The sequence below is a fragment of the Prionailurus bengalensis genome, chromosome B1, assembly GCF_016509475.1.
Source record: "Prionailurus bengalensis isolate Pbe53 chromosome B1, Fcat_Pben_1.1_paternal_pri, whole genome shotgun sequence".
NCBI lineage: Eukaryota > Metazoa > Chordata > Mammalia > Carnivora > Felidae > Prionailurus > Prionailurus bengalensis.
The window spans coordinates 75,993,988-76,007,407 of record NC_057344.1 but is presented as its reverse complement, the minus strand read 5'-3'; the positions used below and the strand labels follow the sequence as shown (position 1 = coordinate 76,007,407).

The 13,420-nt window shown below is 46.3% G+C and overlaps 1 protein-coding gene across 4 annotated transcripts in view; it reads right to left on the bottom strand.

Moving 5' to 3' along the window:
- The window catches only part of GATB (glutamyl-tRNA amidotransferase subunit B), an 89,037-nt gene that overhangs the window by 19,584 nt on the left and 56,033 nt on the right, over positions 1–13,420 (bottom strand). For all 4 annotated transcript variants that reach the window (XM_043567503.1, XM_043567501.1, XM_043567502.1 and 1 more), the window contains 2 exons: positions 8,801–8,934; positions 1,333–1,411 (listed from right to left, as the gene is read on the bottom strand). In XM_043567503.1, the coding sequence (XP_043423438.1) occupies positions 1,333–1,411; positions 8,801–8,934 (213 nt within the window). The remainder of the gene's footprint in view (positions 1–1,332; positions 1,412–8,800; positions 8,935–13,420) is intronic.

Sequence of the window (13,420 nt, the reverse complement as noted above, 5' to 3'; positions counted from 1 at the left end):
AGCAGCCAGGATTCACCCTGCTTCCTTTGAGCATGCTGAAAGTTGATACAATCTAAGGTGTCCCTACCTACATCTGAACCAACCATCAGCATCTTCTAGCATTTTCTATTGGTCCTACCAAACCAATCACATTCACTGCACTAGGTTTCCTCCCTTTTCCTCGTCTGGTGGGGCAGGATGAGTGAGAAGGGGAAGATTTTTTTTTTCCCTTCTTTCATTTCAAATGCTACAATTCATCTGCTCTTGTGTGTGTGTGTGTGTGTGTGTGTGTATATATATATATATATATATATATATGCATGCCCTCAGGCCATCTAATCTTTCTGTCACTGCTGAGCACTGTCATAAACATTTGTATTCCTCTGACATCCAGGCAACTCAAATCCTTTCCTACATGTGCCAAGGTCCCTGTAGTCGACAGCCTCACTGGGCGGTGGGTAAACAGAGCCTTTATTAGTTCTGTCTCCAGTTTCACTGCACAGAGCTGGGTATGAGTGCCACAGTGCCTCATAATTAGCCAAAAGCAGTTGCTTTTCCAAAGCCTCACTTTGTGCCTGCCACTACTGTTGATGTGGTATAAATATTAAATGCAGAAGGCACCATTAAAGTCACACTAAGTTTCTGGCTGAAGCATTGATGGCTTTGATACCCAAAGTTGAAATAAGGCAGCCACCTTGGTGTTCTTTATCCTTTAAGACTTTTCTGGATTCCAGGAACCTTTCACCCACCTATGACTGTCAGGTGGAAAGGAGACGAGGCAGAGGCCACCTTTGATGATGATGCTGTTTTTCTCAGTTTGCATACACTGCGCATGTGTATAAAGTTTTATCTACTAAACAAGAGGCAGTCTGTCTGACCTCATCCTCCTTGCTGGAAGACTAAATTTCAGGGGGCAATCATGCAATGAAGACAAATAAGGCCCTAGTACTGGCTGGGAGCCTGCAGGGGACTGAGAAGGACTAGAGGGCCAGGGAGCAGTGCTGAAGGTGCTCTGGCGTCGGCCTCGTGGGGGTCACAGGGGCAGTGTATGTGCTTCGAAGCCCCCAAAAGCTACAGTCCCGCCTTTCACATAAACAAATGTTTGGAAAACGTTCCAGGCAAAACCACACAGGAACCACCTGCTTAGCAAAGATGGAAAGCACATTACCTGCATTGCACATACCAGCCTTTTTTCATTTGCTAACTGAAATGTTTCTACCTTTTCAGTATGAAAACAGCCCTTACACGCATTTAATACTTTATGAAATTCAGTTAGTGACGGCATTTGAATTTCACATACAACATCTACTGGAATAGCAGAGCAGTCAGAAACTTTAGGAAGTGGGGACATACCTGTTTAGCTGCTGCTGAAGAAATTACTTTTCTGTCCAGAAGGTTGAGAAGCTCAGCCAGCACAGAAGGTGTGACAGGACTAGCAGCCCCCAAAAGGAGAGAAAAATAAATGTACATTTCACACTGTCAGCATACACCCATTTAGAAGAAGAGTGCTCGGTTTTGTAGGTTTAAATAACACACCCAGGAATGGAAATAACAGGGCAATGGGGCTCTATTTTATTTATTTTGTAGGTTAGGATATAACAAGTTTCGGTGACTAGTGTTGTTTTATCACTCAACAGTAATGGCCGTTTGGCAGAAGTTGTAGCAACAACTGCTCAGTTTAATTAGTCAAAAAAAAAAAAAAAAAAAAAGGAGTGGCTGCAAAATTCATGAACCATGACAAGAGAAAAACAAAACAACAACAAAAAAAACCAAAAAAACAACCACTCAGTAATTAAATATTTTCGAATGCAAGATCAGTCTAAAAATTACTTCAAACAAAAGAGCTAACAAGGCTACTTTTCTGAGTGTTTTTATGCAAATATAAATTCTTTTTAATTGTAAGAGCTTTTCCTTAAGAGAGTGCAGTGACTGCCATCCGCTTCGTTAACTGTCCCCATGGGCATCTGCACAGACACTGTTCTCCTCCACAGGCTCACAACAGCTTTCTGAGAGCTTTCACCACAGAAGGGCCCAGGATCCATTATATCTATACCTTTAGGATGTGACTTAGTGAAAAGTAACACTGAACTATAGACTATTTTAAAAAAGATTTTTAATGTTTATTATTTTTGAGAGAGAGAGACCACAAGCTGGGGAGGGGCAGAGAGGGAGACACAGAATCCGAAGCAGGCTCCAGGCTCTGAGCTGTCAGCACAGAGCCTGATGTGGGGCTCGAACCACAGACTGTGAGATCTTGACCCGAGCCGAAGTTGGATGCTTAACCGACTGAGCCACCCAGGTGCTCCTAGACTATTTCTTTTAAAATATGTGATTTTGCTATCTTATTATTTAAAAGCAGGCTTCACGCCCAGGGCAGAGGCCAACATGGGGCCTGAACTCACGACCCCGAAATCATGATCTGAGCCGAGATCAAGAGCCACTGGTCTGAGCCACCCAGGCACCCCTGATTTTGCTACTTTTAAACACATACAGCAACTAGGCTAAAAGAACTCTGTTTATCTGAGGTCATTAGGGGACTAGTTTTAAATAGGAATGACTTATAAATAGCACGTTAGTATGTCTGTATAAACTAAAACTTTTGAAGTGCTTAACGCCACTTGAAAACACCTTTTGTCTTAGTTTTCATCAATCACAATTAATTTCTTTGTGTGCTTTTAGATAATAAAAAGGAAATTGCCACTTAGCCCCCATCCAGTTTCCATGCATTCCAAACCAACTGAGTTCAAGTTTACCAGCTCTGACTTACTGGACTCTGATTCAAACACAGTGAAACCTCATTAAGGTTGTTCATTCGAAGTAGCTGACACACGGAGGCAGACCATCATCCTTAAAGTCTTTGTTTATCCCAAAGTATGGATAAGAGGTAATTCCAAGTGGAAATTAAGTTTGGAGACTGTCTGGTGTTATTAAGTTGGCATTCGGAACATCTGTGAATCACCCTGATTAAATCTCAGCAGCAAGAGGGACAGAGGGCTGGGAAATAAACTGATAAACCCCCTTTCCAGCCTTCTACCTTACTGACAAGTAATAAAGAATCAGTTTGTTTTAAAAATGTGGGTTCCTTGGATGCTCTGCAATCCTAGAAAATACAGTGGCTGATTAGAGTGTAGACAGTGTATAGAACCCATAATAAGCATTGAGGTTGAACTGGATTTCTAGAGCATGAAAAAAAGAAAAGGTCCCTTCTCCCATATGAGTTGATGATATAAGGGACATGGAGATGGAGAATAGAAATAGAACACGACGTAACTAAAAATACTTTGCCTCTCATCTAATGACCTTAATTCGTTAGTTAGGTCATAAATGTACACCATAAAATATTTCCACTGACCTAACAGCATTTGAGATTTCTCACTCATCTTTCTGTACCCACAAATGCTTGACACACAGTCGGTCAGTAAGAAATTGTGTCACAGAACTCTTCCCACCAACAGGGATATCTATCTGGTATACCGCCTACATTAATTCCAGATATGCCAGGGCTAACCTTGAATACGACAATGACAAAGATCAGTACCTGTCACACGGATCCTGAAAGACCCCACTCCTCAGTTAAATAAATAAACCATCATCAGATTTGCAACATATTGGCAGCCGAGGCACAAGCTACTGATTTGTTGCTGTCAGATGCCAGTCTCTGGACAGTGAATGTGTCTCCACTAAGAAGAATCTGACACCTAAACGCTTAAGCTTTGCATGCCAGCTTCCAATCCCCTGAGGCCAGTGTAGGTACAAAGGGATCCTTCCAATCTGCCCACTTCCTCTAGTCCGGCTAGCACTCTTTCAGGGTCACGACACCACCTCCAGCTTGCATCGGGAGCAGATGCACTGCCACCTCTACAACTGCACATCCCTGCCCCCTCCCTGCATCAGAGAAATGAGCAGCCCATCTCCATCTCTGCACCCATTTCAAGCCCAAAGTCTACCTTCTCTACTTCTGCTAAGATGGGACACAGGAAGCTCCTGGAGGAGGACACTGGGACTTGGACATCCAGGTGGCTCTTGCTGCTCAATAATCCTTGTGTTCCTCTCGATGAATTCCCCACACCCCTATCCGGTGGCCCCACCAAAGCAACTGTTACAGCCACGGCATCTTCTTCCCACCTCCCTTCTCAGCGCCTGCCCCCACCTCTCACTTCATAAGGACAGCAGCTCATGATGCACGACTCAGAAATTTCTATCATGCCCTCCTCCTCCTCTTCCAGCAAACAAACCCCTCAACCCATGCTTTTATCCCATTACTTTCCACTCCTGCAGATCCCGTTTGCATGTTTGTTTCCTCTCTCTTGGCTTTAATCATGCACCCTCACAAATGCTCAGATCTTCCTATCTTGAAAATGTCTGCAAGTGATCTCGGAGTCTGCAAGCCTGGTCTCTTACCTTACTTTTACGGATAAATATCTAGCATTAGTGGCTACTATCTGTCCTCGTAAGCATGTGCCATTGCAGCACCAATCCTCCCCCTCTACAGAAGATTTCTCTTAAAAATCACACCCCTCCTCGCTTGTTGCCAAGCGTAACAGCTTTCCCCATTCTGCTGCACCCTGACTTCTGGGCTACATTTAAAGCCCTTTGTGAAAACTCCTCTCCTTGGGCCTCCCATCTCTTCCCTCTCCCTGGTTGTCCCTCATTCACTCCTGGCCCGATAATGAGCACCGGCCACCATTCTTTCCCACGTGGTCTTCTGCCTCCACCTCAGGCTGCCAGGGAAAGGAAGCACATCTGTTCCCAAGATTGCCGCTGCTTCTTCGGGGTCCAGTTCTCTCCACCATGAGATTCAACCAGCTCTCACCAAACGTGTTTTAAACCAGGGGTCAGCAAACTTCTTCCGGGAAGTGCCAGAGAGTAAGTATTTAAGGCTTTGTGGGCCACACATGGTTTCTGTCACATATTCTTTGTTTTGGTTTAAGAAGTCATATGCAATGTTCGCTCACAGGCCCGCCAGAATGATCTTTAACAGGCTCTGAACCCTGAAGCCCCACTTGGATGCTATCCCATGCATCACACTGCTGGACTTACCTTCCCTTCACCATCAAGCCCCTCTTGGCTCAAAAGCCTGCCCTGATCTGCTAGTGCCTCAGGAACCGCTGCCCCTGGCTGACCTGAAGTTTGGGGCACTCAACTACACTGGACAACTGGATGGTGGGGCTTGCCTGATCTCACCACGAAATGCTTGGCCAGGGTATCTGTAATTTCCACTTTCTTAACTACATCAAACCCGTTATTAATAGAGATTTAGAAGGAGTTAACAGAAAAACAACTTTCAAAGCAATATGCTCAAAATAATTAAAAAGCTGAGTTCAACAAGAGCTTTTCTGGTTGGACCCTTTAAACACCATGACAGGTCTTTAAAGATGAGTGCTAATTTGCAAAATCGGTTCTTACCAACTTGACCTCCAGAGTGTTCCCTGCCTGGGGTCATCATGAGACTACTGCGAAGCTCCGCAGCTACGGCCATTCTAAGCTCTGGAAATGTTAGCCCCAGCAGCTGAGTTGTGCACTAATTACTGTTTATTCCAAGGTGAGGCTGGTGTATCCAGCCCAGCTAATGGTTCTTTGAACTGTGTAGAAAGAGGCTGCCTACAGCTTGGTTTTGGATCCTCGGCTCTTGATCTACATAAATTGTGTGATAGAGCTATTGTTTAGCTTCCTCTTTACCTGCTTTTGGAACAGTTACATATCCTTCTATGTAGAACGGGGTACCCTTTGGGTTCTTAAAACTCTAGTGCATATGAACTGTTTGGGTAAATACCAGGGGCTCCAAGTGCACTTGACAAGCTAATTTATTAACCTTAGCTCCTTTAACAGCTACCAACATGGTTGTCGAGCAAACCCCTAATTTTATAGACCAATATAGAAAGAAACTAGCTCGGAAGTCCGGGGACGTGGCTTCCAGTCTTAGCAGCTCACCACCTGAGGTATGCCACCTTGTCTGCTAAAGGAATGAGCTGAACCAAAGGTTATCTAAGGTCTCTGCCAAGAAAAGTCAGTGACTTTAAGAATCACAGCCAATAACATGGAAAACCATACATTTAAAGATCAGATCGGTAACTCCTCCAAAAGCTCAAACCACACCTTGAAGCCTTCCCAGCTTCTCCTGGCCAACATCAATCTCCCTCCTCTCTGCTCTCACTGCACTGTGCATAGTTCTAAAACAGGAAGCACCCCTTTCTGCCTTGAAATAAAATATTGATGCATGAGTCTAGTCCTCCCCAGGAGATGGAGAATTCCTTGAGGGCCTGGATGGGGTCCTTTTAGTGGTGCTCCACACGTATTTACTGGATTCACAGCTAACCTCCCCTGTGACTTCCCACACCCTCAGATTCCAGCCCTGCTCCAACCATACAGGAAGCAGTGCTTGCTGCCGTTTTCCATTCTCTGCTCCTGTAAGCTATGCTCCTCCTCGGTCTAAAAACATGCCAGTTCTTTGCCATTCCACCCTTGGCTCCCTACAGGTGCTGCCCAGACCTCTGCCTCCCCAAATCCTATCCGTTCTTTAAGGCCATTCTTAAGATACAGTTGTATCTCCTCCATAAACTCTTGTAGATGGTTCCAGTCTTCACTGAAGGCCACAATATTTTCAGTGTAGAGTGGAGTTTCTGAAGAGAGGCCAAACCTTAAAGGACAGGAATGAACGACAAAAAGGCCACAGATGCCACAGGAATTTAGGGGACTGAGGGTGGCCACTGTTTTGGTACTTGGTATACTGACCTGGCAAAGAGAAGGAAACTAACACAGAGGGCTCACTATGTGCCAGGCACTGTGCATTTTCCTCTCAAAAACCCTTGGAGGCAGGTACTGTCATTTTTGTTTCATAGCGAAGAAATGGAGGGTCATAGAGGGGAACTCATCCAAGGCCACTGGTGGTAAGGAGCTAAGTGAGGAAGTGAATTGATCCCAAATGCCACATTACAACATACATATACACGTTGCAAGCAGAGGCTGGATGTGAAACTGGCACTGTATGGTGTTAACCTCCTTTGAGGGAATAGTTTTTCAGAATCACGTATCAACATATGCTTGTCCCCCCTCCTCCACTTCTCCGTGGCCATGGGAGGCTGCTAAGACAAATGACACACCTGCTGAGATTGGGCTGCCCCTTCCACTGGGACCCTGCCAGGCCCCCGCCATCATCCTGGGGTTCCTGATGAATTCACTCTCCCTCCTTCTCCCATTTAAATTTGCTGCTTGCTCCTCCCTTCCTGAAACTTTCCTTTTCTTAGGCTTTTGTGGTGCTAACTCTGTCCTACTTTTCCTCTTCTCTGCCACTTCTTCTCGGCTGCCTCCTTCTCTGCCCACGCTTCTCACTTAAGAGTCTAGAGCATCTCCGGCTCCTTCCTCAAGCATCTTATCAGGCCGTACCCTCCCTGACAGTTCTCTTCCGCTTTAACAACTTCAAGTACCATCTATAAGCCACGAAGTCCACGTTCCACCCATACTGGACTATGCGCTTGCATTGCCAGAAGTATGATGCCTGAACTTACCTCACGATTTCTACCCGTGCTATTCCCTATACCTGGAACACTCTTACCTCTTGGATTTTGCCTGACTAACCTTACTCATCTTTCCCTCAGGCCTTAGCTTAGCTGTTACCTTCGCCTTCTCAGGGCAACTGCTAGCTCACTGCTTTCTAATCACCAGCTTCTAGACTGTCAGCTCAGAGAGCAGGGACTATATCTGTGTGCTGACTGATCTTCCCATGCTTAGCACAGTGTTTTGCACAGAGTCTAAATAAACATGTGCTGAATAACGAACAAATGAGAACTCTAGGATTTATACCTGCCAGATATCTCCCGTCAGTGGTAGATCATATATCTGCCTGCCTCCTGGTTATGTCCGTGAGGGGGATGTCTGTCCCACAGGCAGCCCAGCTCAGCACGTCCAAAATGGAACATGGCATCCTGCCCCGCCCCTTCCCTCTGAACTCATTCCTCCTCCTCTAGCTCTCGCCAGGCTGAAAAACACTATCCTCCATGTTGCTCCGCTGTCCGAGTAAGAACTGGAAGTCATGCGATGTGAGATAACTGCTCTCCCATCTACCTCAGCTGAGGCCCATGGCATTTCTTACTGGCACTCTGGCAACAGGCTCCTTGCTTCTGGTCTGTTCTTCCATTCCACCCCTCCGAGTGAAACTGGAGTGTGCTGGAGATCTATAGCTTTGAGAGCTGCTGACAGAAGTGTTTGCACGGTGGCCTCTGGTGGTCTCTGCAGCTTTCTCCTGAGCTTTCCTGCGTGCCCCCTTGGCACCCCGAAGTTTCTGGGTTTCCTAAGCCTCCATGCCTGCTCGTCTCTGAGTGTCCAATGGCCACTCCCTTACCCAGAATCCCCTCATCCCTCCCATCACCTGGCAACTCCCACTAGGTCTTCAGGGCCTGGTTCCAGCATATCCTCTGTGGGAAACCTTTGTCATCTTCTGGCCTCAGGCCAGGCCCCCTTGGTGTTCATATATGGCACCTTGTGTGCCTCTGGCCTAACAGGACCACACTGAGGTGAATGCCTGTTTTCTTACAGATCTGTATTCCCCACCAGCTTGTAGACTCCTGGTCTTACTCATCTTCAGGCCCCCAGCCCTGCATGGTACAAAGGGCAGTACGGACAGTCAGAGATTGGAACAAATAAATGAAATCTCAGAGGTGATGGCGGATAGGTTTAGAATCTGGAATTCACAAGGGTGTTTGTGTCTTGTTAGGAGATCTTAAGGGGAACGACGGAGAACAAAACACCAGCCCTGCCCTACTTAAACTGCTTCTGGACACAGAGTTCATCATAAAGGAAGAAAGAATCCCCAGACCCTACTCACCTCTCATTGACAGCAAGGTTCCGTTGCTTTAAAAAACCCAGAAAAATGTTGAGGACCCAACTAGTTACTTTTTTCGGCTCTGCCCTAGTTTCTTTTATCACATTCTGGAAGAACTCCAGTAGGCCAACTTCATTCTGTAAAGAAAAAAAAAAAAAATTCATATATATATCTCCAAAAAAATGAAAGATCAGCATTCTGAAGGCAAACTGAAACGGTCACCCTCTGCCTCCTCTGAGACACCTACCTGTACTTTCCTAAACATGGAAATGCCACCAGAAAATTCTAATCACTTTCAGTAAACAGCAAGTATTTGACTTCTACTACTGTCATGGCGCTTTTTATATAGCTTTTTCTCAAAGGAATGAACATATTTCCAAAAGCCTGGCTTGGTGAACCAGAGGGCAATGAAATCCACTGTCCCCCAAACTCACCTGCCCTCTTACCGTCAGCCCTGTGAACCCTACACCCTTTACCCTGGAGCTGCGTCCTTCATCTTCGGGCCCATGAAGTTTGGGTCCACTTCACTGTCTTTTCTCTTTCCAGGCCTATCCTCTGCTGGAAGTCCCAGTGATTGTGAGAATAAGAAGGCAGGAAAAGAAGTAAATGAAGAAGGAACAGACAGAATATTCTACCTCTAAAAAACCAAAAGTGGATCGTAACTGTATTCATCTTCACATCATCCCCAAAATGACAGAAATGGTTCTCAAATGTTTCCAAAATGAGGAAGAACCCAGGCACATGTGACCGACTCAGACCACACAGCTGATGGAGGCAGCAGTGGCTTCCGGACCTTCGGAGCCAAACTAGACACAGCTAACCCTGCCTCTCCTCTTGCTCTGTGAAAACAATTGCCTGGGTGGGCTCAACAAGGACATGTGAAGAAGAGTCAGGGTCCATTCTGTCCTGTTCACTCGATAAATAGAGCTAAGTCAGTGCTGGGTCATGGCAGCTACATGGTAAATATCCACGGATGGAATTAATGTCTGCTGCCATCACCATGTACATTGAAAAAAAAAAAAATCACATGTGAATGCTCATTCTTTATCATACCATATTCACCTTTAAATATTAGAATTGCCACAATTATGCATAAGAGTAACCCCAAGGCACTCATCAAAGTGCCTTAACTACTATAGCTAACTGCCAGCTCAGAGCAGTTCGGCAGAACCAAAAAAATGTGGCTAAGTCCATCCTTTGTTTCTCAGTAAGAAAGATAAAAACATGTTCCCCTCACACAGGGGAAGCTGAAGCTTCCAAATGCAGAGGGAACACATTTTTAGTAGATTTCTCCTACCTGCTGAAATGCAAATAAAATCACACTTTCCCCAAAATGGTCTTTTTCACTTTATACTGCAGGTAAGGCTCTCGAACCCTTGCCCTTTCAGAGAACCTTCGTTAAGCAAAAGAACTTTCTGGAAAAACAAGATACTGGGAAGAAGCAAGACATACGAACAAAAGTTCTCTGAAAGCTCAGCTATTGCAGATGCCGTAATACACACACAGGCACACGGTTGCTAAAGTAGAAATTCCATAAGAAAAAAAAAATCTACATGCCCTTTGTAACAGATAAATTCTCTGGTGACAAGCCTACTGAATAATCCCATAATCATCTCTTGAATCTCTTTTCAAGCCAATGTTACTATTCTTCTCATGCTAAACCAGGGCAAAGGCCGCCTCAGCAGCCAAAGCTTGACTGCAGATAAAGGCAAATGCAGGAAGAATGAAGAGGAAGTTTTGCTTAACTTATGGAAAAGTATTCAAACTTCCACAATGGTACAGCAAACCACTGGGGAAGTAGAAAACCACTATCTGGCCCAAATCAGACGGGCAGAATTCCCTTTGTTCTAACGCAGACAGGCTGGCCCGCCGGTGAAAAGAGCTGTCAGAAGCAGAGCTCTTTGCTTTGCCAAGGAAAGGTTTTCTAAATCCACCTAGAAATATTGCACTTGAACTCCCAGGCTTGGCTGAGTTGCTGAGACGTGATGAATATCTATTCTTCTACCCTTGGGTGGTTTTTTTATTGGATGGATAACATGGCAAGTCAGATTTCTGTTTGTCTTTTTGTGTCAGTGCTGTGATGAAGCCTCTCCAAGCTGGAACCGTACTTCGCTGGGGGATACGCGGCTCCGGCACACAACTGGAAGCGGATGTGAAAATCTGTGATGGTAACGGGGCGAGCTACACGCGGCAGAGCTGAAGAAGGCCGAGCCGCTGTCGCCCAGGGAATGACGGATCAATACAAAGTCACACATGGGCTGCCTGTTCTGGCTCTTTAGATCACAAGCCCGCGTTTCAAGCATTCTAGATAAGGTCTTCTTAGTTTTTCTTAGGAGGTCAGCAACTGCTAATAAGCTCGGCACAAATCTCTGAGGCCCTGGTGAACGTGGCAGTGCAGCCATCTGGTTTTCTCAGGAAAACAGTGTGCTGGTAATTCCTTTCCATAAAAACCGTATGAAGAGCAACACAAAAAGGCCACTGCATTAGGGAACCCCCAACTTCCTTCTCAAAGGCGACATGCAAGCGTCCGACTCGGACTGACCTATCCTACATCAGAGCCGACACTCTAGCTACACGGGGTGTCAAGTCTCCTGGCTGAATGTAACACTAATTGTTCCTTCAGCTGCAGCTAACGCAGCAGGGACAACTAACTGGTCCTGCCTTTCGTGTAAAGCCAGACAGCCTTTGTAGCTCTATGACCCGGAAGCATCCTTCTCACATTTTAATCAAATTTCCCGAAGCATTCAATTACACCCGGCGCCAATGCCAGGTCAGCCTCGTAGAGGCTGACAGGAACCCTCCACCGCTAATGGACCTATCAGTTGGTCAATGTGGCTGTGAGGCAAGGCAGAGGGATCGCCTCACCTTCACCGTCTGCTCTGCAAAGGAACCCCGATCTACCCTTGCGCCGGGCTCTGGAAGCAACGTCTTTTTGCAATGCTGTTTTTTACATTCTACCTTCAGAGATGACAAAATGTCGGAAGACTATGAAGCTGGGATAGGATGAGGGCTGCCTTCCCAACCACCATTCTTGTTCTAAGTCACACAGCCTTTGAACTTGATGACAGGGCAGAAATTAGCTGGACTATATTTAGAAGTAGAATGCAACTTGACAGAGACAGCTGCCCAGTGGCAGACTTCAGAGAAGAAAAAACCCACAAAGTACAAGCTGAGGAACAGCTGATTATGTGGCAGGGAGTGACATGGCAGCTAAAGGGACCTTAGATTAGCAATCCGGGGCTAGTTAAGAGGCTTTCAGGAATATTTCCAGAATAGCTGCTAGACATGGAGAACGGCGGCCAGCCCTGTGGGGAGCTGCGCATGGCTGCCGCCGCCATTGGCAATGATAATACATTTTAGTAACAACAAGAGGGGCTAGGCACTGTTCTAAGTGCTGTCTCTGCGTTAACTCATTTAATTCTTAACAACAACCCTGGGTGGATCCTAGCAGAACTCTCTCTCACAGACAAGGACGCGGAGGCATGAACTCGCTTGAGGTTCCACAACAAGAAAGCAGCAGAACTGGGATCTGAACGCCTGTGGTCTGTGCTCTTTATCTCCACGCTACACCGCCGCTGAGGAAGAAAATATCATGTTGCTGCCTTCCTGGGGACCAAGACGGAGCACCTACCAGTGCCAGGCACAACGTGAAGCAACTAGCTCATCAAAAGAATGCACTTTCCCACCACTTCCATTATTTTATTCGGTACCTGCCAGCTGTTCAAAGATTCTTAACATATTAAAAATGTTGCAAAGGCCCTTAGCAATTAACTGAGAAATTAGGAGAAAATGGCAAGTTCTTTTTCTGCCTCTGCCAATGTACATCTACACCACCTGGCACTCTCTGCCGTGGCCTGACACACACCTGCCCCCAGATCAGGGAGGAAGACACTCAACCCCCCCTACCCACTCCCCCCCCCCACCCTATGCCATACAGAGCTTCCAGGGGACAGGAGGGTGGCCAGAGTTGCTGGGCTTCTCTTCTGCACCCCTTCTGCACCCTCTCCTCAGAGAAGTTACAGCAGGTATGTATATGCCTCAACCAGGACACTGCCTAATTCTGATGCCCCTTCTGACATTACAAAACCAACCCCATTACTGCTCACATAATTTTGGTATCAAGCACGCTGCATTTTACTGCATTCTAATTCTTCTAATATGAAGAACTTGTGAGTGGGTTTACACCTAACCGGGCAGGTCATTCCTGTGGTGGGAGTGGCTGACTGTACAGGAGACCCTGCATCTGTAGACTGAGCCAGGTGCTCACGTGCCATGTGGTGGAGACACAAACTGGGACCGCGCCCTTCCACCACGTGGCAGGGGTGCTGGGGTGAGCGGCCACTGAGCTTTTCTGCAAACACTGTAAGAGGGCCCAGCATCTGTGGATCAGTGGGGACTCCACTGTTCCCTCTTTATTCCTGTGAATTCAGTCGCTCTCACAAAGTGGGAACAGAATGCAGACCCACCAACTTTGCGAAAAGCAGCCCTAAAAATAGCATCAAACGCTAGTGTTGGGATGAAATGGAAACTAGGTAGGGATGCCTGAGTGGTGGTGCTAGGGAAGAAAGCAGAAGTTATGGCTAGATTAAGGACTGACATTCAGTGGGGTGGTGGCTTAGGTCT